This window comes from Erpetoichthys calabaricus, chromosome 18 (genome assembly GCF_900747795.2).
Source record: "Erpetoichthys calabaricus chromosome 18, fErpCal1.3, whole genome shotgun sequence".
NCBI lineage: Eukaryota > Metazoa > Chordata > Cladistia > Polypteriformes > Polypteridae > Erpetoichthys > Erpetoichthys calabaricus.
In genome coordinates, this window is record NC_041411.2 from 25,938,981 (window position 1) to 25,965,771 (window position 26,791).

Here is a 26,791-nt window from a genome sequence, read left to right on the forward strand (position 1 = left end):
GGACAGATGGAATGTTTCAAGCCTTTCATTTTTGTTTAGAATTGAAGGCACGCTTCTTTGATTTTATGATAATTTGAACTTATTTATACTATACACTGAGTGTTTCTCATTTTTCCTTTAGAGTCTTTATACTGTAATTCTGTCAAAATGTAAGAACTTTCCAATGTGTTAAATTTTGCAAGAAAAAGTGCAATAGCTTGTCTGTTGTGAGTGCTCTTATTGTAATGCACTTATTTTCTTGGTAGAAGAAGGTCTGGTGTAATTTGTGCAATTCCATAGCATGTTGGTTGAGATTGATATTTTCATGCCAAAACCTAATAGCACTGTTGACAGAAAAGAGTAGAACATGTGTATTTACATTCATGTTTCCCGTCCTTCATAGCTAGGAAAATTTTAGACAAGAATGAGACCAGGTGCTGTTTTTGTGTTGCTTTTGAGGCTATCCTTAGTGTTCATGAGCTGTACTTGGTTGCATTGGGAGAAATGTATTCTACAGTTAATTTGCTGTGTATGTAGATAACTTGCTAACAACCTTATCATGGCATGTAATTTATATGTGGATATTGTGCTTGTCTTTTTACGTCTCTGCCCTAAAAACATCATGCCAATTGGAATCATTAGTCAAAAAAAAGGTAAAATGTATTTTGTGGAAGTAGTTGTGTGTGTTATATTTTTGCTGACTTTATTGAGGGCAGAGGGTGGAAAAAAGAATTCTGTTGTATTTGACTTGAAGCATTAAAGCAAATAAACCACACTAAGGTACTTGGCTTCATATGCTGTATAAGTTGCTTTATTTTGGTAGTTCAAAAAATGTTGATTCTTTTACTAGCGATTAAAGAAGTCTCCTTAACTATCCCTGTCTATCTCTCTACTTCTCTGTGCTTTCACCTAAACCAATCATTGAGGTTCACATACTTAGTATGTGGAATTTCTGCACACATATGGGTTAACAACTCTGGAGATCTTTCCTTCATATATAAAGTAAAATGGATATCAGTCTCTTCAGGCCCTTATAGAAGTTTCAGAATGTTTGATGTAAAAAGGCTGAACACATGGCAAATCATGTCAACTTTTAAGATCTTGTAACTAATATTTAGATTTTTTTTTGTGTTTTTAATGTTTAATTTTGTGCATCAGGGTTTTCTAACTTCACCTGACGTTTTAAGTGGTTTTGCTTAGACTTAAATTAATTCCGCTCTTCCTGTATTGTCTTTCCCCCTAAAGTTTTCTTGGATGCTTAGTTAGGTCCATTAGTGTTTGGATAGTGACACAATTTTCATAGTTTTGGCCCTATATGCCAACACAATAGATTTGAAATGCAGAAATAATTACATGATTGAAGTGTAGGCCTTCAGCATCAATTCAAAGAGTTTAACAGAAATATCGTATGAATCATTTAGGAATGACAGCCATTTTTATACATGGTCCGCCTTCCCTAATTTTCAGGTCACTTGAATGAGATGTGTGAACACTGTGAATCTCCTAGACAAATATGACAAGTGCTGCTTAAAAAAAAAAAATTGCTGCTTCATTAAGAGCTTAGGGTTCCTCAGCGATTTCCCCCATTATCTGTATTGATCCTATAAAATTGCTTTAAAGAAAAGGTGGTTTGTGTGTTTAAGTGAATTAAGGAGAAAAGTGTGTTATGTACAGTGGTGTAAATTATGAGGTTTACTTGTTGAATAACTAAACTTAATAGAATAGTATAGAGAGTACCTGTGCTGTTTCCTGCTGCTTAGTTTTGGAAATGAAAGTTAAACACAGTTTTATAAATATTCTGTGTAACTAATTGTAAAATAATCAATAACATCAAATGCAAACACAACAAAGCAATACAGCAGTACTTCACTATGATGCCTCCCTAAGGTAGAGAAGTGATGTTATATGCTGTCAATGCAACATGAATGTTAACCCACACAATATAGGAATACGTATTTACCTAGATAAAATAATTCTTATGTGATGCACATTTGGTAAAGTTTGAATTATTTATTAACCATGTTTTATATATTAACCATATTTAAAAGATGAAGCAGAGTTTTTGTCAGAAGACAGCAGGGGGCCGGCTTCTACATCATAAACTTTCTTTTGCAGTGATTTCAGAGTTTACTGTGAGGCCCAGCACCACTTTTTTGTTTGTAGTGTCTGTTGGCCACTTTCATGTTCCTATGTACAATGCTTCTACCAGTGTGCTCTTTAGTTTTATTAATGAGGATCTTGAGTTGAATCAGATGGATCCGAGAATGTTATGAAACTTAAGTAATCATTAATATGTGTTTAAAATGTGCAGTTGGAAACCTAAATGTTCCTAAATTTATGAAAACATTTCTATTACATAGAAAAATCTCATTGAATTAGTTTATATTGGTGTAGCAGAATTAATGGGCTTCATTTTTCTTTTTTTCTTTTTTTCTGACCTTCTAATAACTATCTGTAGGAACCTGTAAAACCTGAAGAAGGACGAGATATGGCAAACCGGATTGGTGCTTTTGGCTACATGGAATGCTCAGCAAAAACAAAGGACGGCGTCCGGGAAGTATTTGAGATGGCCACAAGAGCGGCACTGCAGGCCAGGCGGGGCAAGAAACCGTCCAAATGCCTTCTTTTATAAATGGGGAAACCAATCAAGAAATGTCTGCGTTCCAGCGCTGGACACGGGAAAGCCCAGGGTCCCTTCCCCAGCACTCCATCTCCATGCCAATTGACTTGACTTCATATTGAATTGGTGTTTGTTAACCCTAGAATAACTGTGTCTTGAGTGTTCTGCCCTTTTGTTTGTATTTGTTTTGTTTTTTGTCTATGTATTATTGGGAGGGGAGGGGGGCAAACTATTTCCCAGTATTTAAAACTTTAATTCCTACAATTTTTTTCAGTTTTGATGGAGTAATCTGTGCCAGCCTGAGATGATGCACATGTTCCTTTTAGCTTTTCATTCAGCTTTTTCATGAACTTTGGTGGAAGGCCATGGGTCCATCTGAAATGTGATAGCAGTGAATAAACAAGTATCTGCTTTCATAGCCTCACAGATGGCTTAGAGAATCCCTGGGTCTAATACTAGTTTATACTACCACTGTGTTTTCTTCCTTTTTTCCTTCTTTTTTATGTAGTGCATCCTTGTAACACTGTTTTTGTAAAATTGAATTTCCTAATTGCTAGACGTGTAGCCTTTACATAATTTAAAAAACAATGAGGGTGGGGGTGCATTTCAAAACAGACATGAAAAGGGTTTAAACACAAACTGGGGAGCATTTTGATTTGTATAAAGGCTTAGTATCTTTCTGTAATAAGTAACTGTTAATATAATCAATGTATCCACTTTTAACACGCAATAAACGCGTAAAGTGTGATTTCTTTAAAAAAAAGTTTGTTTTTTTTTTGTTTTTTTAAACTCTTGAAATGAAGTTGTAACCCCATGCTATTGTAACCCAAAGTCAGTTTGTAACTAGTCTCCCAACACATTCACTTGGGCTTTCTTCTTCATTTCCCTGATATGTTCTGATAATCTGAATGCACAGTCTGATTTCATCCAGCCCAGTGGCAGTACCTCAACGCCCAGTGGGAGGCAGTATACACAATTTTCACCTGTCAAAGATCTCACTAATGACAATACAGCCAGGAAATATCTTTTGTGCCATGAATCATGTACCTTTTCTAATCTTGCTTTGTAATGTTGTATTCTCTAAATGGCTACAGTGAAGCTGCAAAAATCCTTAAATGTATTGTTTCAACACCTGGAGCTTGTTTGAGAACTTGTTCTGTTCTATAACCTTAAGTGATCGTATTTTACAATAAAATTCTGTAACGCTTTTCAAAGACACTGTAGACCCTATAACATGTTTCATACTTGTATACTACTGCAGTTCAATACAATGTGCGTATATTTTGTAAGTGTTGTACAAATGACTAATGGGTAAGAATTCATTAACATTTATTGGAGGGTGGTAGAATGGTTATTATTGCAGTTGGAGGGCCAGGAGTTTCTTTGCTGGTCCTGTCATTGTTGGAATTTTCGTATTTGTGGGAATTTCAATGGGTACTAGGACCTGCATTTAAGAGTTGGACCCTCCTTTGCAAATCACCGAGCTGGGATAGGCTTAAGCTTTCAACAACCATGGGATCAAAAAAGAAATGGCTATTTCAGTGGAAAAGGGATACATTGTCATAATTTACAGGACACTAATGTGTTTTTTGCATTGTAAATTTGATGTTTTATGCTACTCTCAGACTATGTAATACTTCTTGTTACCGCTATTTTTCTAATATAATTTGTGATGTCTGTTGGTCTTTTAAATTACGTATACACCAAGGCCAGATCAAGACCCCCACGGACCTTTGGGTGACTTCAAGAATAGAGCTCCCTAAGAGATCTTGCTTTTAAAAATTAATTCCTGCATGCAGATATCCAGTTGTTTCATCAAGCTGACACTTTTGGATATTTTGGCCTATACACACACTGAAAATCTTTACATAGAGGTGGGGTCCACCATGTTGATTTAGGAGAGATTGTCTCAACAAGTAGAGTGGTAAAGGGGGATTGCAAGATGAGAAGGTCCCTTGCTGTCAGGAACCACTTGGAACATCCTAATGTTAGAGACGCCACTGATATAGACCATCTTTATGCCAGTTTGCACACATTGCATCACGGACAGACTTCACCTCCCAAGAGGCCTTAAACAATGGGTACAATAAATGAATAGATAACTGATATTTTAAGGAAATATTTGTGGTGTTCATTGAACATTTAGCAGTCGTTCTGCTTTATTTTCTGCATCATAAACTTGGAACTTTTTCTTTGAGTTCCTTTCAGTCTTCCTAGAGCTCCTTTTTTAAATTAAATTTGTTTTTTTGGTATAGTTTTAGTAAAATGGCCTTGGTCTTTAACTCATTTATAATTCTTACTTTTGGTATGATCTTGCTACTGGGTGCTTGGTTGCAGAATACCAGAGTCATACGATGTAAATGACCTTTTCAAGATGTGCCTAAGGTAAGAAGACGGACAACTACGCCAAGATGTTCAAGTCTTATCAGTGGAAGAGTTGTGCTAATAAGGAAGGACGTGGCGTTGCATCGTTTGTATTAATGAAGAGAGAGGGGAGGTGATTAGATAGATACTTTATTAATCCCAAGGGGAAATTCACAAATTACCAGAGACTAGAGAAGGATGTGCAGGTTTCAAAGAAAACCTGTCTGGTTTGGAACTTAACGTGAGCTGTGGTGCTGTGTGACGGCAGTGCTAAGAACTGTGCCATTCACATTAACACTTCGTGTATTTTCCTGTCCTGGTTATTCGATATAGAAGTACAAGAAAAGAACCATACGTGGTTGTGGTGTAAGATATTTGTAATGTACAAATAGATAAGACCAATCAACAATCCCAAAGCAGGCCCTCTGCATCGTATGATGAGTTCAACTGAGCCACTGAAAGAACATGCAGCCTGTTACACAGCTGCTCTCGATCTTCCGCTCTTGAAAACGAGTAAATGGCCCGATTTTTTTTCCGTGTTCGTCTTCCCCTTTAGTTTCCTAATTCCTCCGAATAAAGGCCTGGGCAGGAAGCCGAGGATGATACGCCTACACTCCCATACCAACATGTGGAATGGGGGGCCCTTTGTGGAGACACGTTAGCCCGGCCCAAGGCGCAACTCGGCGGCGAGACGCATCTGACAGACTCTCCTGCGCTCCATCGCTCTTCTTTTATACGCGGCTATTTTTAGTCTCGGCAACTGAAACTATTTATAACTGGTTTGTGCTGACGAGGCGGGGTAGTTCAGCGCGCTCCTCCGGGGAGGAAACGACGAGAGCATAGGCTTACAAGTTGGGAGCCTCCGCCCTACCACGAGCGAAACAGTGGCAGCCACACCTCGGGGAGTTCGGACTCCACCCAAGGAGTACAGGGACAAGTCGCGATCGCCTTTCTCTTTTGAGCTCCCCATTTGCTTTAACTAATCCTGTTACTGTGGCGAAGCAAGTTTTGAATTTAAAACTGACACAGAAATGTAATTGCACAACATTGGCAAATCCTTCAAACAAAGAGCGCGAGACGGGAACCGGCGGCGGAGGGAGGACATTCCTTCAATGGGAGATCAACGAACAAAATATTTGAACAGGACCGTGGCACCTCGTTGTGTTGATTAAAATAAACATACTCTTTACTTCTTTAATAACAAAAGTACCTCGGCTAGCTTGTGTACGTTTTAAATGATATGGATTAAAACGAGCGTTATTGAATACAGTCATGAGAGAGTGAATACCGGGCAGTATCTTAACTGACCGAATCCGTTTTCTTTAAATAACTTTAAAAACAAAAATCAGTCACTTATTAAGTGTGCCTGCCAAATCCATTCTGCAGCAGCAAGCAGCCACAGCTGATCCCGGAGAGAGCCTGCCCTGGACGGGACGCCGGTCATTGTTGCGCGCTCTCCCGCACATCACTCGGTCTCACTACCATCAAAGTGCTAACTGGCCAATACAGTTACTAAAAATAAAATACTATAAATAAATAAATCAGCAAACAGTGTATTATATTGTTGTGAATGTATCTTTGTAATTAAACGTTAAATAAAGGGTGGGGATTACTGAATCGGAGTGAAGAATGGTAGCTTAAACCAAGTCCTGTGTCAACTGGGTGCAAACCTGGAACTTCAGCATGTCTACTTTTAGGAGTGATATGGAATAACCGATGTGTTTAAAATGGCGTTTTGTAAGCTTGGCCTGACCTTATCTGACGAAATGTCAGCTGGTAGAGTGAAGGACCTCCTTAACGTATGAGCGCAATGGGCGTTGGCCGAGGCCCACGATGTTTCTGATGCCGTTTGATTTGCTATCAAAACTACTCCCGGGGCTGCTGTTAGGACGACCCTGAGACCACCGAGATTACTAAAAACACCAGAAAATATTTAAAGAGCGAGAAAAGCAGTAGAAGCCAGGGAAGTTAAACATTTCAGACTCACCGAATTACCTAATAAGATGTAACCTATCGCATGTATAAAATACAAATACTGTAGTGCATACACTTTTGTTAGGAATTATTTAGCTTCTTTTTTATTTTCTCAGTTTAATGAATTGGTAAATGGAATCCAAGATATACGTGTATTTAACAATTTGCATTATATAGTGAAGCTCATTCGTAAAACGTCATTTTAAAAACGGTTATTTAAGGCAAGGCAAATAAGCGACAAAGAATAAACATTTTTCAAACTATTTAATTCCTTAACTGGCACCATGAGACTTTTTCAAAAAATCATCACATCCTCACTCCACATCACAAGAATTTCTTTTTCTCATCTTGACTAAATCTTACACCAAGCATTTCAACTGGCAGTGGCTCAGGAATCTATTCTTGTTTTGAATTATAATAATTGTTTCAGGTTTCAGAGACAGGTGCTCCATATATGGAGTTTGCACGTCCTCCCCAGGTCCATGTGGATTTTCTCCTGGTGCTCCAGTTTCCGCCCGCAGTTCAAAGACCTGCAGTTAAAGTGGCCAGGCAGTGCTAAACTGGTGTGTGTGTGTTCATTCACCCTGCGACAGACTGGACTGGGATTATTCTTTCCTTGCACCCTGTATTTGCTGGGTTATGACCCAGCTGTCCCACCACCCTAGGGATAGATGGAATACTCTTTAAACGATAGGTTTGTTTCCCACTTTTCTCTTTTAGTAATATCCATCCATCCATCCATTTTCCAACCCGCTGAATCCGAACACAGGGTCACGGGGGTCTGCTGGAGCCAATCCCAGCCAACACAGGGCACAAGGCAGGGAACCAATCCTGGGCAGGGTGCCAACCCACCACAGGACACACACACAAACACACCCACACACCAAGCACACACTAGGGCCAATTTAGAATCGCCAATCCACCTAACCTGCATGTCTTTGGACTGTGGGAGGAAACCCACGCAGACACGGGGAGAACATGCAAACTCCACACAGGGAGGACCCGGGAATCGAACCCAGGTCCCCAGATGTCCCAACTGCGAGGCAGCAGCGCTACCCACTGCGCCACCGTGCCGCCCCTTTTAGTAATATTCATATGAGAAATACCCTCGAAAGGAAACAAAAACGTTTACTTTTAATCACATGACTGAGCCGTCATTATGGCAATAATCCTCTTCTTGAGTTTCCGTAAAGCACTGATTTTATAATTTGGGTTCTCTTATTAAAAAGTTTAAGGCGACCTGATTTAAAACATAGAACATCATAATTTTTTTTTTAATTGCATGTAAACATTAAAGTTCCTTTGGATGAAAAGTATTGTTTTAATATACCATGTGTTACAACAGAAGGCATTCAGAAGTCATTGTGGCATATTCTCCATTACTGATTGCGTATGTAGTTCGTGCGACGGACTGGCGTCCCTTCCAGGGCTGGCTCTTATAATGCGGCCGATGCCGCCAGGGTAGACTCCGCCTTCCAGAGACCCTGTCATATACGAAGTGGGCTATGAAAATTGAAGAGGGGATACTTTCACTATTGTACTACACTACATTGCCTATACTATACTATACTATACTATACTATACTATACTATACTATACTATACTATACTATTGCTACAAATACGAACAAGCATATCTTTTCTTCCTTATGATATGCATTCTTGTTTAAAAACGTGCAACTGTATATGGGAAGTCGTTTAATTGAACATTTACTGAATTAAACGCCAAGGAGTTGCATACTTTGTTCTCCGAGTCCTGATGGACAACAGAAGGTGTCAAGCCGCAACTCGAGCGCCTAAAATGAATCCTCTAAAGGTGTCACACAGTAAAACCCTTGAGATCGATTGGACACATACAGAGCAGAATTTTACTTATCCCATTATATGCCTCAAATCCAGCTTCACAGAGTGGTCGAGGCAGCCTAGTTAAAGATAGATTAAGCAGGAAACGGAGAACAAAGCGTTCAGGGTAGGGTAAATTGCTTTAAATTGTTTGTGAGGGTCATCCACGGCTCTAGAGGGCGCTGCTACCGTGAGAGGCGTCGAGTGCCCGCCTGAATTGTGTCTCTATGGTGTGTCCATCATTACTTTTTGCTTTGGAGCAAGCATGTAGGTATCGGCGAAGTAGAATAGCGCGCGCGTGTGTGTCTGTGTTAGTAAACGGAGAAACCCGAGTGTTGTTAAATTGAGGTTTAAAAGTTCAGTACTGAAATTGAGGCTAGGTTGATATCTTCTGTTCTAACTAATAGATTATCGTGGACGAAACTCAAATCGTTTTTATATTAGTCGGATAGCACAACTAATAAACCTTTGAGAATGCGTTAGCACTTATCTTGTATCATGTGGACTTGCCCGTGCAGTAGTCGGGGTCCTGCTGCTTAGCGTCAGTTTAGTGTGCAAGTGGGCAACGTGCTGCAAAAGCCGATGCACAAGCGGCGAGTGACAAGGGCGTCTGTGCGCAGTTAATGAATATCGCGTGTTTTGGTCTTGTTTGACATAGCGATGGGCATTTAAGTTCTTTCCAAGTACCCGTATTTAAGTGTATTGATTCGTTTGGTTTGTTAATAAGATTTAAACCACTGGTAGTTGAAGTGAATAACGTTGATTATCTTGTTACAGCAGCATCTGTCAAAAGGTGGGATATATTGGGCAGCAAGTGAATAGTCTTGAAGCTGATGTGTTGAAAGCAGTAACAATGGGCAAGCTTGAGGATCTGAGCAACTTTGACAAAGGCCACATTGTGCTGGCTCCATAACTAGGTCAGAGCATCTCCAAAATGTCAGGTCTCGTCGGGTGTTCCCAGTACACAGTGGTTAGTATCCTTCAAAAGTGGTTCAAGGGCAGACAGCTGGTATAACGGTAACAAGGTCATAGACGTCGCAGGGTTGATTGATGCGCAAGGGGTGCAAAGGCTGGCCCATCTGGTCAGATCCCGCCCATGTGGCACTGTAGCACAAATTGCTGAAAAGTGTAATGCTGGCCATGAGGGAAAGGTGTCAGAACGCACCACTTTGCAGCTTGCTGTATATGGAGCCATGGTCAGAGTGCCCATGTTGAGGCCTATCCACCACCTACAGTGGGCACGGAGAACTGGGTCATGGTGCAGTGGAAGAAGGTGGCCTGCTCTGATAAATCATAGTTTCTTTTAGGTTGTGTGGATGGCAGGGTGTGTGTTTGACCCTTACCTGGGGAAGAGATGGCAGTAGGATGTTCTATGGGAAGACGTCAGAGATCGTGTGAAGCTCAGGTTAATGTTCTGCTAGGACCTTGGGTCCAGGAATTCCTGTGGGTGTTACCTAAAGATTCTTGCAAACCACACGCCTTGGTGGCAGCAGTATTCCCTGAAGGCAGTGGCCTCTTTCAGCAGAATAATGCGCCCTGCCACACTGCAAAAATTGTTCAGGAATGGTTTGAGTAACATGGCAAGTGTTCAGGGTGTTGACTTAACCTCCATATACCCCAGATCTCAATCCGATCGAGCATCTATGGGATGTACTGCAAAAATAAATTTGATCCATGGATGCCCCACCTCGCAGCTTAAAGGATTTGTTGCTAACGTCTTACTGCCACATACCACAGGACACCCTCAGAAAGGTCTTGTGGGGTCCATGCCTTGACTGGTCAAAGGTATTTTGATGGCACGAGGGCGACCTACACGTTATTAGCCAGGTGGTTTTAATGTTGTGTCTGATCGGTGTATAGTTTTATATCCATCCATTCATCCATCCATCTTCCTAACTTCCTTATCCTGAGCAGGGTCGCAGGAGCCTATCCCAGCAAGCATAGGGCACAAGGTAGGAACAATCCCTGGACAGGGCTCCAGTTCATCACAGAGTGAACACACACATACACAAGGGTCAGTTTAGCAATGCCTTTTTATGCTATAAATTAAACATGCTGATAATTAACATCATGCAATATTATCTTTGAAAACATGACAAGAAGGAAAAGGTCAGTTTGAGAATCATCAGTGAGTGAGAATTGTGCGACTCGTTAGAAGGTAATGTTTCTGTTCAAGAATCAAGTGAATGAGAAGAGCGTGACTTGTTCACAGTGATTCAGTTCAAACTTCCAAGAATCAGAAGTGATGTGAATGAGAGTGCTGCATCAGACAGGTGGCTCTTGCACTTCACACATCTACATATCAAATGAAAGAGGCTGCATGCACTATAGCACTCTGTTGAGCTCTGCTGAATCGATTCCTACTGAATAGGAGTTGTTCATATTGGACAAATTGTTTGCAAATTGTTCGTCACTGTGCATGGCAGAACAATTAGTTTGTGCTCCTTGGCTGTCGGTGTGTAAGACTGAGACAACGTTCTGCTTCAGCTTGTGCATGAGGGAGATAAAGGTTTTACTTTGTGAGACAGTGAGATTATCATCTTCATTCTGTGTGCATGACTTTAGCAACTAATTGTGGGAAAGTACATGTGAGTGAGACGTGACAATTGTGTGCTAAGTGGTGAGATTATCTACTTTGCCCTGTGACCAAAATTGCTGTGCTCTATGTGTGTAGCAAACGAGATTTGCTGTAAGCAGTGTTGTATAGTAAGTAAAAACCCAGACTCTAAAGCACAATGTTCAGTTCAGCATTGTCCACTTTGTGACCATCAAGTCATTTAAATTGTCTTTGTTCCTCATATTTAAAGTGTTTTTCTAAAGTGCCAGAGATTGTGTCTGCTGAGTTGAAAGGTGCTGTATTAAGTAAAGACTGTCTGTTTGTTTCATCAAGTGAGAGATGTTTGCTTCAGTGTGTGACCACACACAAGTAACGGTTGGCCTATTGGAGTGTTTTATTGTTGTTGTTTTTTTGACTGAGACTTTCTGTTGTAGTGTGTGAGTGCATAATGTTTATGCCACCAAGTGTATTGGTTCTTCTTTACCCCTTTTTCTGATTTGTCTGTCAGTTTAAAACTTGTATTTTTGGTGTGCCTCCCTCAGTTTTGGATACTTTTTCTGCCTTCGTGTGGGGGGTTAGGTTTCATCATAATGTGCCTTTGGTATTCAGTGAGGAAGTACAGTTCTAAAGAAAGGGGAAGTTGACTGTAGAGCTGCGCCTGATGTGAAATTGGCTACAATTTCTGCACCAGATGCCTCTTTATTGTGAGTGTGCCCATTTACCAGAAATGTCATTTCCTTTATCAAATCATATTATTTGTAGATGTTGGGGAATGTGTCGGAGCATCCTGATGCTCAGTGAGAAGACTCCACTGGAACTGAGTCTGTGTGCTTTAAATGCACTCTCTGTTTCACACTAAAGTAAATTCCCATCTGTCTCCATTGTGGTGCACTTTTGCCAGTGCTGTTTCTTTCTATCCCAGTCTCTTTGGTTTGCCCCATAGCTGATTTTTACAGGATTTCACCCCCTCCTTTTCTGTAGTCTTAGCTGTCCTACTTGACCTCATTAATCATTTTACTTTTAGCATCGTTGCTCAAGTACCCCGGCCAAAAGATTACTGCACTGTGTATTGTATGCTAGCCTCATTGTGAACTCAATGAAAGGGGAAATTAGGATTGGAGGTCTCTGCTTAGAAAGGAGAGCTTGAGTTTTTTATTAACCCTGTGTCCTCCATGCAGATCAGTTTTCTGAACTCATTTCATCCTTTTTTTCTTTGGAGAGAATTGGAACTCCTGTTGGAAAGGTAGCGAAGTCTACTCAGTGTGTGATGAAGCTGTTCTCTTAAACCCTCCTGGTTTGGTAATAAACGCTTGTATTTGGTTAGACTGAGTGCTCAGCAGGAGAAGCGTGCCTGGGACCCTGTGGGTGTTACTGTCCTCATTTCCTGATGCTTGTCACAGTTGCTGTGGCGCATGCAGGAGAGAGTTTAAGCGTGAGAGCAAGCGACAGAGGGAGATGCAACCAGTGTCCTTTAGAGCCAAATGGCCAAGCTGCCAGCCTGCAGCAGGTGAGTGCCGGGGTAGCAGGGCAGAGTGGTGAGGCTGCACCCCTAAACAAGAGGATCACCCAGATTCCTTACTTGAAGTGCTGAGCTTCCTTCCACACTTTGGGAGGTGGTTAATTGCTGTGTGTTTTTTGCTGAACATTGTGGTGCACTTTAGATGTGTGCAGGCTGCTAGAGTACATGCTGTAATTCTGTTTTAATCACTTGTTTTGGTGTCTGTGGCACTGTTTACTTATCGGGGCATCCTGAAAAGGGAAGGCAGGTTTTACTTTTTTAAGGCACTTGTATAATGCTGAATGAGCACAGAACAGAAAGAATGTCCCATCTTGTTGATTATTTACTACTGCTTTGCCAGGGTGTGTTCCAAATTTGTTGCCAAGCTAAACTTTAGTCCTCTACGTAAACAAAATGAGGAAAAGATGACTGTGGCTAGGATAGGAGTGAAGGTGGTGAACAGTTGTTCATCAGGTTACTAATGTTGCACTGCTATTTTTTATAACACAATTGTATGTGTGTATTTGTGTGTATATATATATATATATATTCACGGCATTCATAGTCTGAATCACAATCTGATTGTATGGGTGGTTACCTACCAGGTAACGCTTGTGGTTGGTCAGCAAGTCGGCTAACATCCGCCACGATGCCCTCAGTTGTGAGAACCAGATCATAGAATGGTTGAAATAGTTTACTGTCAAATAATGCAAAGAGTACGCGACACGTGTTTCGCCCTAATTCTGGGCTCATCAGGCGTACACACTCTACTGCACTCCCTCTCGGGAATCGAACCTCGGATGTCAGTGCTAGAGGCAAAGCCCCTAACGTTGCGCCACGGCGTGTGGTTCGTTTATTTGACAGCATGTAGATCGGGGTAATTACATTCACGGCATTCGTAGTCTGAATCACAATCTGATATGGTTGAAATAGTTTACTGTCAAATAATGCAAAGAGTATGCGACACGTGTTTCGCCCTAATTCTGGGCTCATCAGGCGTACACACTCACTGCACTCCTGAAAGAGGGCACGTGGCGGATGTTAACCGACTTGCTGGCCAACCACAAGCGTTACCTGGTAGGTAACCACCCATACAATCAGATTGTGATTCAGACTACGAATGCCGTGAATAAATATATATATATATATATACTGTATATTTATATAGAATGAGAGTCAATGAGTGGTGCTGTTATGGACTTCTGCCAGGTACGAGGTTGTTTCCTACCTCGTGTCCATTGCTGTTTCTGTAGTCTCTTAAATGGGCTTGAAAATAGATGCATGCATGTTTGCTTATGGGACTTTGACTATATGATGTAATAATTTGCTCATATTGTATGTCGGCAGTGTGTCCACTTAGCTGATTCTGTCTCTTCCATTAACTCTGCTATGTGTTCATGTGCCGCTCACTTTGCTGGTTCCAGATTGTAACTGTGCAGTTTGCCAGTAACTTTAGATGAAGTCATCAACTAGATATTTTGGTATTCCTTCCATCAGTTCTCTTTACGTTTTTGTAGCTTCTCATTGACCTTGCACTGTTACCCCTACAACCCCTCTGGTTATTCCAGATACTTGTGTGTGCCTCCTTTGTATAAGAGATACATAAGCGGTGCTGAGCCATCCTCATTTTAGGAGTGGCAACATTCTTTGCAAAAGGGGAACCCTGTGCCACTCAGGGCTGTGGAGTCGGTAGATAAATCCTTCGACTCCGACTACTTAGTTTCCGGTACTTCTGACTCCGACTCCCCAACTCTGAATCCTCTGTATTTAATATGATAATGTATTTTCCATGTTGATTGAAGAAAGGCAACATACACGTCATTTAACCACAGAACTACTGGCTAGGAAGCGGACTCTCTACCGTATTGGCCAGTTTAAACAAAAGACAAGACATAAGACAAGAACCCCTGAACACACATCAGGCCATAGCACACACCTCCACCTACATCATTACACTTGTTTACACTCAAATTAACTGTTTGTAATGTACCATAATCCAGATTACAATATGTGAATGTCAGGTTGTATAATAGCTCAGCTGAACTTCATACTAGTAGTAACACAACTATGCACTTGGCTTAATTCTTACATCAGAGAAGTACTTAATTAGGACTATTGTTTGTGAAATGGGACATTTGAACTCTTAATTTTTTTTCATTACAATTTAAATTTATTAGGAGTTGGAGTTGGTACATTTTTGCTGACTCCGACCCCGACTCCAGGTACCCAAAATTGTCTCTGGCTCCAACTCTGACTCCACAGCTGTGGTGCCATCCTGGGAAGTTTTAAGCAGTGAGTTTGTGCTTAGGTGCTTGCTATAAATGTAGATTCAGTTGGTTTGTGGTGACCAAGTTAGTAACACTTTTTTTTCTTTGAAAGGGAAGTAACTTCAAACAAGCATACATTTTGTATTTTAGCAACATCTCTAGCTTGCATTTAGTTGGTCAATAATTTGCCAACTCCATGCAAAGTGAACATAAACTTTAAAAATTTCCTATTGCAAATTCTGCACAACAGCGTCTGCTACAATACTCGCAGTGCCCCCCAGTACTGTATGTGTTTGGAGACGATTGCCTTCTTAAGATAATTCTGTGCCATGCCAATTACTTCCAGATTTATAATACCCCATTACAGAAATGCTTAGAGAAGTTAGCAGGTTTGAACTCTACTACACATTCTCATCACAATGCCAGTGAAGATGAGCCTAAAGGACAGAACAGTGTTTTAACGTAAGACCCATCTGCCCCGTGTCTGAGTTTGCTTTTCACATGTCTGAGTTGTGTGGAGACTCTGCTTTACGGCAGGAACCACCCACCTATGGGATGCCTGTCCAATGTACATTAACAGTGACAGTTTGCATTTTGTTGATTTAGTTGGCTTTTCATTTAAAGTGATTTGCCAGTTGTCTTCCTGCGCATTGTAACACACTCTTCTCTGTGTGGCGTTTAGAGTTGTTTAGTTCATTTAACAGACATGCTGGAGGAAAACTATTTGTATATGGCGGCAAGGCACAAGCTCCACAGGCACAGTCGTGGGTCCAGATTGGAAAACAGAACTGCAGTACATTTTGTGCCAATTTGCTAACCTTTTGTTAATCACAGTACAGTCATCAACTGGAACACAGGCAGGTAAAGGGACTTGTGGGCCTAAGCCTTCCACCTTGTCGCTGTTGGCATCATGGTGATGATTAGCATGCAAGCACTGTGTGTTGATGATTGCAGTGCACTGTCTAGGCATACTTGTTTTGCTTTAGTCTTATTGGCATGGCTTAAGTGGTGTGCTTTAATGATGAAAAAACATCTTGCAGGTTATTAAAAAATGCTAAATTATTGGGGCACACGCAGTCAGAGCGCAGAAAATACCTTTTTCCTCTTGTCTTTTTGACATTTCCTTTCTTGAGTGTTGCAAATGCTGACCACCGCGATATCACAACTAACTGCCACTTGAATGGCACCAAAGGAAACGCCAACTCCACTGGTGTCATAACAAGGCAATGCAGTCATACATAGAGGGAAGCGTTTTTGGAGAAGGCCTTTGGAAACTTTCAGTAACAATGCAACGGCCTCCTTTCACCATGGTCTTTTATTTAGTGTGTTTTTATATGTAGCTAACTAAATCCAACAAGTTGTTTCTTTTGATATATTAAGATGTTCTTAAAAGTTGTGGGTATGAAGAATTGGAATTTTTGTGCTTTCTTTTGTCTGTCTTTCTTATATACAGTGGAACCTCGGTTTGCGAGTAACTTGGTTTATGAGTGTTTTACAAGACAAGCTAAAATTTTTAATAAATTTTGACTTGATAAACGAGCGAGGTGTTGCAATACGAGCAGTTTTGTGATCACAACTGAGGTGATGGTTCTTCTCTCTCTCTCTCTCGCTGCGTGATTGTGGGCGAGTCGATGTGTCTCACTCATATAGTCAACATCTGTACGAGCGTATACCGTTTACAACAGCATTGTGACTGTGTGTGTGCGCGTGTGTGCTATGACGTGTGAGTCCCCGTCTTGCACCCCAAAACATGAAGCTTAGTCTCAGTACTTTAGCAACACCAGCTTGAAACGGCAACAGCGTGGTTATTTATTGTAGCGGGATCTGCCGCTCTCCTATACACAGACACAGCAGTCAGGCAGTGTCGTGGCCAAGTAATACTGTGCCCTGCGCGTTTATAATGTTCCTTGTTCCTTGTATCACCCATCGACAGCAGGCGCTTATAGCATGTCCGCGATCTTTTCGGATTCGCTTTTACGGTGAACTGCTACAGAGCTGGGAGACTGCGATTGCTTTGAAATGCGTGTCGTCCCGTTGGGTGCAATCCCACAACAGTTTAGAAACTCACTCACACCAGCCATGATTCTTTTCAAAGGTAAAGTGCAGGTTAATTTGTTTTATGTATTTTTACTTTATATTTTGTATTAATCATTTTTATATGAATGGTTTTGGGTTGTGGAACGAATCATCTGAGTTTCCATTATTTCTTATGGGGAAATTCACTTTGATATACGAGTGCTTTGGACTGCAAGCACCTTTCCGGAACGAATTATGCTCACAAACCGAGGTTCCACTGTACTTACAAATTTCCCCAGCATTGTTTTACTTGACTGAAATGATTATTCAGAATTGTTTAAAACGTGCCATGAAAGGCATTTATAAACATACTAATGCTTGCTTTTCTTTCTAATGCCCCAATTTTGGTTCCCAAGGCTGCTACCCCAACCTTGTACAGTACAACCCCTGTAGTAGCCATTTTTATATTGGGCTCCTTCAGAGTAATTGCACGTCGGCCGTCATTACGGCTGTGTCGTTTAGTATGTAGTTTTGCTAGTGTCCATCCTGTGTACTGCTTACTTTTGTGCTTCTGTTCTATTCACATCAATGTTGCGGCTCTAGGTGCGATAATGTGGTAGCCATCCCTCTGCACTGCCGCCCTGATCTGATTGAGGCTTGCGCCGACCTGGTGAACTCGGAGTGGCAGCGGAGCCGTGGAGCACGAATCCACGCGCTGCAGAAATCCTGCGATGACTTCCCCGTCTGCCTGGTGCTGCTGTCCAAGTCCGAAACGGGGGAATGCCTGCTGGGTCATGCTAGGCTGTCCCTGGTTGTGGGACAGTCACGGAGCCTTTTTGTTGAATCGGTGGTTGTTTCCCGTGAACTGCGTGGGAAAGGTTATGGCCGTAAGCTAATGGAGGCCACCGAACGTTACGCCAGAGCAAGAGGCTTTCGCAGGCTGTACCTGACGACCCACGACAAGCAGCATTTCTATGCGCACCTGGGTTACACCCTTGGTGAGCCTGTCCAGAGTGCCGGATTAATCAGCACTTTCATGCCTATGGAAATATTACAGAGGTTTTCACAGCCACCATCCTGTGGACTGCCAGACAGCAACCAACGTGCCATTTCATCCTCCTTTCGGCCTTCACCAGCACCAACCAATGTGACTACCACTGCTCCCCTTCCACCACCACCTCCTGTACCCCCCAGCATCACAGCTCCACAGGCGGACAGATGCACACTGCTGGAGACTGTGTTCCGAGACATGAAGGGCCAGCCAATCTTCTGGATGAAGAAAGACCTCTGAATCAAATGTGGGACACTCCGGCGCCCTCCTGAGCCTGCCAGGAAGCTGCTCAGTTATCATCAATAAAAGTGTACCATCTAAAACTCTGGCAAAGCTGTGCATTTCTTTAATCTCTTGTGTTAGAAGTATGACACATGTGCCCAAAACATGGAGGGTGTTGAGGCCTGGCACAGCTCGTGGATATTGTGCACATGATGTTGAAATGCCACAGTACCCATGGGACCGGCAATCCAAGCAGCTCTCCAGTCCTTTTAAAGAGTTGGCATCCTGGTATATTTTTGTAAATGTCTTTGTTTCAGTTAACCTCTTTGCTTTGCAGGACTCCCCTGGGCAATCTGAATATGGTAATATGTGACGGTGGTAATATTGATAAGAATACAGAACATGATCATTTAACAAACAATTCTATACAACATTTACTGCACGCGATTCTGATGGATCCGAATGTTCTCAGTTCTTTTACCATCCTTCTAAAATATGATAGTAGTCCAGGGAGAAAAGATGTTGCCACCTTAATGAAAGTTGATCGACGGCTAAATGAAAATGTCAGGATCCCCATTTCAGGCGAGTGTGTGGCCCACCCGTTTCATTGGCCAGCCAGGTAAACAGAGGCCAGCCCACAAGTTATGTTCTGCACACAGGGAGTTCCTTGAAATTCCCAGGCAAAATAAATCCTCTCCGGAATCCTCCACTGGATTAGCCGTCACCGTTTCCTCACACTTGGCTGCGATCCTGCACTGAACAAACAAAAATGAAACTATCCCACGCCTCTCCCAGATGGTGTTTAAATCCGTTTGATGGCTTCATAGGGACTTCAGCTGAAGACGAGCTATGAACTTAAGCTTCAAGTCCAGGGAGAGAGGGCTGGTAATGCGATTGTTAAAGACACACTAATGCTGTAGGAGGATGCCACATGACTATATTGGGTCATTTGAGGGCTTCCAGGAGCCCATCTCCACACATTATCAAAGGCAGCATCCAACAGTTGAGATACAATTGTTTGTGTTTCTTTTCAAAGTTTTTCTGATAGTAGCACAGACATGTGAAGCAGCTTGCTCATGGTCACTGTGTCAGTAGTGCGACTTCAGACTCAATCTCAGGGTTTCAAATCCAAAACTTCAACCACTAAGCCGCCCTATTAACAGGGTAAATTTGGAGCTACTTGTTAGCCCACCCTAAATTTGTTGGGGATGTGGTAAGAAAGGTGCAGCTGGTTAAAAACTTACATAGGCGGAGAGAAAGTGCAGTCTTCGCATTGGCATTTGAGCCCAGTCAGGAGGAGCTGTCAGCAGCACTAATCACCCCATGGCCATGTTGAGTAAGTGGTGTGTTCATTCTGAGAGCAGGTTGCAAAGAGACGATCCTTTTAAGTGTGAGGCCACAATGACGATGGTGGTTATAATGACACATTAACAGCAGCAGGGCAAAATGTCTTCTTTGAAGAAGCAGATCTTGTATGAGGTTGTCGGTGCCTTAATTCCCCCCACTTACCAAAGGGCAACTAATAAATAAAAACTTGGTAAATGGGCAGTGCCAGCTTCCACATAAACACACTGAGCAAAAAGTGACCTGGTCCACTTTTTCAGGTTCCTTAACCGTACAAGGTCATGATAGGCTTGGGCACACAACAGCCAATGAGAGATCGTCTTTAGTGTGGAGTATCTAAATATCTACACGGAGTCCAAGAGACAGCAGGCACACTCGTCTCCAGGGGGCACAAGACCAACACTTAACAGTGAAGCAGCCTGCCATTCGGACATCTTTACTGCACGCCTTGCTTCAGAAAGGTCCATTCTGGGGTTGAATGAATTGTTTTAACTTCCTCACCTCTTTCTCAATTAGCAGTGAAGTTTTATTGTAGGGTGATTCTAAAATTCACAAATTACAAGTCTGACAGGTTGTGATGAGTGCTTTAGTTGTAGCATAGAGGTGCTTTATGGGGTGACGTGGCACTAGGCTCATTTATAAATCCGAATGGATTTGTGCATGAAAATTTGCATTTTTTGAAAAATACAATAAAATGCATAAGCCAAAAGAAAAAAAATCAGATTTATAAAGCTGGGTGTACGCACATCTTTACCCTTTATCAATCCCAATCACCTCACTGTGAATGCCATGAACGGTACCAGCTGCGCCATGTCTAATAGAAAGGAGCCGATTGCTCATCACCGTCAGCGTTCTAAAGGGAGGAAGAAAAGCCACATCTGTGCTCTCCGATTCCAACCTGCGAATGGCATTTGGAAATGGAGACATCTTTTTAGGTGGCGTTACACCAGAGTTGTCCTGCAGCTTGTCAATCTCATCTTGGCATCACAGATGACTTGTGTGTTAATAGAGTGGCACAGTTACTAAAAGCAGCTTCATTCTCGCGAGGTGCCCTTATTGCAGTCAGTTACTCCGATCAGACACCTCTGCGGATTGCCTTTTTATTTTGGCATATATGACCAATCCATACGGAAACTGAAAGAAGCGCCTTGTGCAGCACAGCAGGTATGACGGAGCTGAAGTTTACCTGAGATATTCCTGACCAGTTCCCTCTGGTAGGAGTCTTGTCGCCAGAAAGCCGACCATTGTTAAAAGCTGCATATGAACGGGTGGAGGTCGATTTGGGAGATGTACTGACCTGCAGAGCCACAGCACCAGCAGTCTCAGGGCGGAAGTGACGTCACTGCATGTCTAGACCAGCAATTTGGTACTAAACGTTTTTAGGTGGTCACACATCAAATTGATAACCACACCAAACCCTTACCTTAACAAAACTAACCCCTAACATTAACCATTTATCTTACACACTAACCATCCTACCCCCTAACCTTAAATTCTGTCCTATAACTGCAGGCATAGATCTGTGGTGATGTATGCTCCTCTGACTCTCAGTGGCTTTGCAGTTGGATATTTTTGGGGTGGGGTGGCGCAGTGGGTAGCGCTGCTGCCTTGCAGTTAGGAGATCTGGGTTTGCCTCCCGGGTCCTCCCTGCATGGATTTTGCATGTTCTTCCCATGTCTGCATGGGTTTCCTCCCACAGTCCAAAGACATGCAGGTTCGGTGCATTGGCGATCCTAAATTGTCCCTAGTGTGTGCTTGGTGTGCAGGGTTTGTTTCCTGCCTTGCGCCCTGGGATTGGCTCCAGCAGACCCCCATGACCCTGTAGTTAGGATATAGCAGGTTGGATAATGGATGGATGGATTTGGGGGAGTCTGCCTTTCTAATGCCAGGGCTAAAGTATCTATCTATCTATCTATCTATCTATCTATCTATCTATCTATCTAACTCAGCATATAATCCTAAGAGAAGTGCACTTAAAAGCCCAAATCGGCCCAGAAGCCAGTCATTATTATGCTGGGCAAAATGTTTGGTACCAATGTGCCTTTCGCCCCATTGTCTGAGTTTTCTGCTGACAGGGAAGTCCATTGTGGTGCCCCGCTGGCATGGTGTTACATTTGCACTTGTTATCAGGGGCCTGACTGCCCAATCAGATGTGCTGCTCTGCTTCCTTCTGGTCTGTGTTTTGCTGATGCTCACTATGTTGTGCAGCTCTCTGGCTCCATAAGCATGAGTGCATGTCACTAACCCACCATACCATCTTTCTCACTGGGTATCACGTTAAGGGCGCCGTGATCTGCAGTAGTATGTACCAAGCCCTGTATATCAATGATGTGTTTTTGCTTTTGTCCTTTTGTAGGGGCAGGCGTTTTGGCCAAAGTTCTCATCGGCTTCTGCATTTTCACACAGACTCCAGTCCTGGCTGATAAATCACCTGCCGAAGCTCCAGCATCGCCACCGATTGTCCATCACAACCCTTTCTCTGTGATCTGGAATATGCCCACGGCCAAGTGCCAGGAGCAGTACGGCATAGACTTTGACTTATCACAGTTTGACATCGTTGAGAATCGGCGGGAGAGGTTCCAAGGCCAGAATATGACTATCTTCTACCGCAATAAGCTGGGCCTGTATCCCTTCATCCGTAAGGGCGGTAGATTTGTCAATGGTGGGGTCCCACAAGAAGCCCCTTTGGAGAAGCATCTTGTCCTAGCCGAGATGCAGATTGAGCAGTTGTTGGCAAGTGACTTTAGTGGGCTGGCAGTGATTGACTGGGAAGAATGGCGCCCTCTGTGGGTGCGAAACTGGGGCCGCATGAAGAAGTATCAGAGGCGGTCAGAGGCACTAGTCAGACGGAAGTATTGGGTGCTCCCTGAGAAACAGGTCCGAGCCAAAGCCAAAGAGGAATTTGAGAATGGAGCTATGGCTCTGATGTCCCGCACCCTGGGCCTAGCCACTCAGCTCCGACCTTCTGGCCTCTGGGGCTACTACAAGTTTCCAGACTGTTACAACTACAACTGGAAGAAAGTGGACAACTATACAGGCCACTGCCACCCTAAGGACACTGAAAGAAATAACCGTCTGGCATGGCTGTGGCACAAATCCAAGGCCCTGTACCCGAGTATCTACCTCACCCGCCCACTGGGCTCCTCTGAGAGGGGTGCCATGTATGTCTACTATCGGGTCAAGGAAGCCATGAGGATTGCAGCTGCATTCCCTTCAGCCAGTGGCTCTCTTCCAGTCTTGGCATACGCCAGGGTGACCTTTGCACACACACTTCAGTATCTGAGTCGGGTGAGTACAGGCATCCAAAGAGAGGTAAGTAACCTGCCAGTTGTGGGGGCACTAATTGTAATCCCACCTGTGTTCCTTTCAGATGGACCTGGAGCATACAATTGGTGAGAGTGCCTCCCTGGGAGCAGCAGGCGTGGTACTGTGGGGTGACCTTGGCTTTGCCCGGTCCGAGGTAAGTAAATCTAAGTAGTCTGATCACTGCCTGGGCAGGGCATCTTAGAAACCCAGACAAGCCTACCACACACATGCCACTGTCTGTGTGTTACATGGACTCTGCTGCAGGCTTGTGTGGGTAGCATGGCAGAATCGCATTCTAACTGTCTGTCTATAGCAGTCTGGCAGTTAGTGGGCACAGTAATAAGGAGCATCCCTATAAAAGTCTCTGCACAGTGCCATACCAGGTAGTGGCAGTAAGTGGACAAAGTGTTCTGGACTCTTCCTTTAAATTCTTCTGTCTCTACATGACACTGATGGCCTGTGTAGATTTGGCACTAAGTGTCAGGTTTTCAAGGTCTCCACTGGCACTGCATGGGCAGAAGACTTGGAGACATTATATTCCCACAGAGCCACTTTCAGGTGTCCTACAATTATGCTGTCTTGGTGCCATTTGGTATCCCTATAAATCTTCCTACGTCTTCATAGCAGAGCTGCTGGGTATTGCAGGCAGTCTACAGTGGTTCAGAAATATTCAGGACCCTTCACTTTCTGCATGCTTTAAGGCTTGTTTTACATTTTATTTTACAACATAATAAAGTGCCTTTAGTGAACACTTCTATTGGGCTAAGCCCAGGACATTCAGAGACTTGACCTGATGCCACTCCAGTGTGGTCTTATCTCCACACTTTGGGTTATTGTCATGCCGAAAGCTGAACCATTGTTCCAGTCTGAGGTCACGGTCACTCCGGAGCAGGTTTTCTTCAAGGACCTCCCTGTACTGAGCTGCACTCATCCTTCCCTCAAATCTGACCAATCTCCCTGTCCCTGTTGTTGAGACCACCACCATGCATCCCCCTAGGTTTGGTATTAGCAGGTCCTCAGTAGACTTGGAGCTTGGAGTTCTGCCCAAAGAGTCAGTTGTTGTCTCGTCGAAATAGAGAGTCTTTTTCTCGTCATGTTCTCTGGGTCCTTTAAGTGCCATCATGTGCCTTTCACTCAAGGGTGGCTTCTGTCAGACCTGATTGACGGAGTGCTTCCGAGATGGCCGTCCATCCATCAGGTTCTCCCACCTCAGTAGAAGACTTTTGAAGCTGACCATTGAGTTTTCGTTATCATTTCCCTGGCCAAGACTCCTTTTTGCTTGGCTAATTAGTTTGCTTGGATGACCAACTCTAGAAAGAGTCCTGGTGGTTTCAAAAGTCTACCATTTCACAATAATTGAGGACACCATGCTCTTGGAAACACTCAAAGCTTTAGAAATGGTTGTGTCTCCTCGACTCACCACACTTTCATCACGGAGGTCTAACGGAGGGTCCCTTGGACTTCCTGCCATCTTCTTCACACAGATGTGTGCACTGCACCTTTCTAAGTGACGGCCAGTCAATTCCACCCACTGGCCACGGGAGGACTCCATTCAAGTTCTAGACACCTCTCAAGGAGAATGAAGGCAAACACTTGAGAACAAGTTGGGGTGTCATAGTCTGAATACGAACCCGAAGGAAGAGAGTTCATTTTTGCTTTTTAATAAACTAGGGGGTTCTGCCCCCTGCTCGCTTCGCTTGACAACCCCCGGGCGGGCGCTACACGCTAGCCACTTCGTGGATCTGCCGCTCGCGTATGGGGAAGCGGATGTGCAATTTAAATAGATTGCTGTTTTCATGGGAATTGTTACATATGCATAATAGACCTAACTGTTTTACATTACAATGAGTAATTAAACATTGTAAAAAAATAGTAAAATGTAATAAATTGAAAGAAAATTATGTTTCATGTTGCATTAGAGGTATTCGTTGCATTGTATGTTTTCGTTCTATTTGGCTTTAAAATTAACATACAAATACTTTTTAAACATACACTTTTACAGTAAAACTTCAGTAAAAACAATATTTGGAATGAACTTTTCGTCAATATCACATTGAATTTTGATTCCGTGTTTGGACTTTCATCGTGACAACACAACGTATAACCGGCCATGAGTGAATATCGTTTCTTTCTCTCTAATAAATAAACTGACATTTTGGAAGGTTTGTCCCTGTGATTTGTTAATTGTCATAGCAAAAGCTATTCTAACGGGAAACTGTAAACGTTTTAATACGAATGGCATATCAAGATCTCCTTTGGTGTCTAATGTTATCCCTGAAGACGTACTACTGTACATTACCTTTCTTGTTGACATTTTACATGTCAGAATTGTTCAACCAATTTTGAATACAACTAATCTTGTCCTATTGCATAGCCTGTCACTCAGACATAAATTATGCAATAACATTACAATACATCCTTCTTTCAACAGTAATTCAGCCGGTGGAAGACCGGACAGTGTTAATGGTTGTAGATATTCTACGGGATATTGTAAGTTGATGTTTTCATCTTCCACACCATCCCCACCAACTGTTTCAGCACAGTCTATCGATACGCATTTAACCAATTTGCTGTGTAACCGGTTGACAATTTTCACATAAATTCGTTTAACTTCATGGTTTCTCGGTGCTAGGATTGCCTGTGTAGTCATTTCTTCTGTTGATAACCCTTCGGGATGAAACTCTTCAATAAGATTCGAACATAATAAGTCTTCTTTTATTGGGAACTTAAAACTGAGGAAAACGTAATGATTTTTAAGAGCTGAGAGCTCAGGAACTGTGTCTGACAAAAGCATTCACATGAATGAGAGGTGAGAGGACTGTGTGGGTGGTTGAGAGGAGGGCGGGACTTAAAAAAATCTCTTGCCAATCGTCTCGTCTCAATATTTTCTTTTATAATAGAGAGATTTGCAAACCTTTCTGAAAACAAGTGTTCACTTTGTCATTGTGGACTATTGAGCGTGAAACTGATCGGCACACATGTCAAATGTATCCGTTTAAAAGTAAATTTACAACACGGTAAAGTGCACAGAAGGTAGTAGTAGGGTGGTGTACCGTGTTAGCCATAGTGGATGCAATGAGAAGTCAAGCAAAATGACACCTTTAGTTGGCTAACTGGATGGATTACCATATGCAGGCTTTCGAGGCAACTGCACAAACAACAAGCAAGAAGGGGCCTTGAGCTGCCTCCATTTTATAATCGGTTCAGCTAGCCAGTAAAAGGTACAGAAGGTGAAGGGGTCTGAATACTTAATGAGCCCACCATCAGTAGGCACAGATTCCCAGAGTGTTGCTGTTAATATTTCTCTTTCTCTCTCCCTTTCCTTGCAGCACGAGTGCCGGGCCCTGCGGGATTACGTGCACACTCTGCTGGGGGGCTACATAGTAAATGTGACAACTGCCGCCAGGCTGTGCAGTGGCCGGCTATGCCATGCAAATGGACGCTGTGCTCGGAGGCATGATGGCTCAAGCGCCCGTTTGCACCTGAGCCCCCGTAGCTTCAAGATTGTCGACTCTGGCTGGACCAGCCCGAGGGCCGTCGGCGACTTGGACCAGCAGGATATGGCACAGCTCTGGAGTTCCTTCAGATGTGTTTGCTACAGGGGTTGGACTGGAGAACAGTGTGAGAGGAGCGCCCCCTAGGAGTCAACGTATGATTTTTTTTCCCCCTTCATTTCTGCTTTTGTGGTGATTAAATAATAAAGAGTCTCCAACCTTAAGTGGGAAAAAGTCTGATATACAAAAAGAATGGA

General features: G+C 42.9%; 2 protein-coding genes across 3 annotated transcripts in view; both read left to right on the top strand.

The window, feature by feature from the left end:
* The window catches only part of rhoab (ras homolog gene family, member Ab), a 37,677-nt gene extending 34,315 nt beyond the window's left edge, over positions 1-3,362 (top strand). The window contains exon 5 of the mRNA XM_028825431.2: positions 2,438-3,362. Within this exon, the coding sequence (XP_028681264.1) occupies positions 2,438-2,611 (174 nt within the window). The 3' untranslated portion in view covers positions 2,612-3,362. The remainder of the gene's footprint in view (positions 1-2,437) is intronic.
* A 5,583-nt stretch (positions 3,363-8,945) lies between these two features.
* On the top strand, positions 8,946-26,755 carry hyal3 (hyaluronidase 3). Of its 2 annotated transcripts, none has more exons than XM_051921362.1 (4): positions 8,946-9,046; positions 22,091-23,022; positions 23,105-23,194; positions 26,370-26,755. In XM_051921362.1, the coding sequence occupies exons 1-4, from the start codon at positions 9,007-9,009 to the stop codon at positions 26,679-26,681; spliced, it is 1,374 nt and encodes a 457-aa protein (XP_051777322.1). In that variant the 5' UTR covers positions 8,946-9,006; the 3' UTR covers positions 26,682-26,755. The 2 variants fall into 2 exon arrangements, with proteins under 2 accessions (XP_051777322.1, XP_028679966.2); XM_028824133.2 differs by lacking the exon at positions 8,946-9,046 and adding an exon at positions 12,761-12,843.
* Positions 26,756-26,791: the final 36 nt, after the last annotated feature.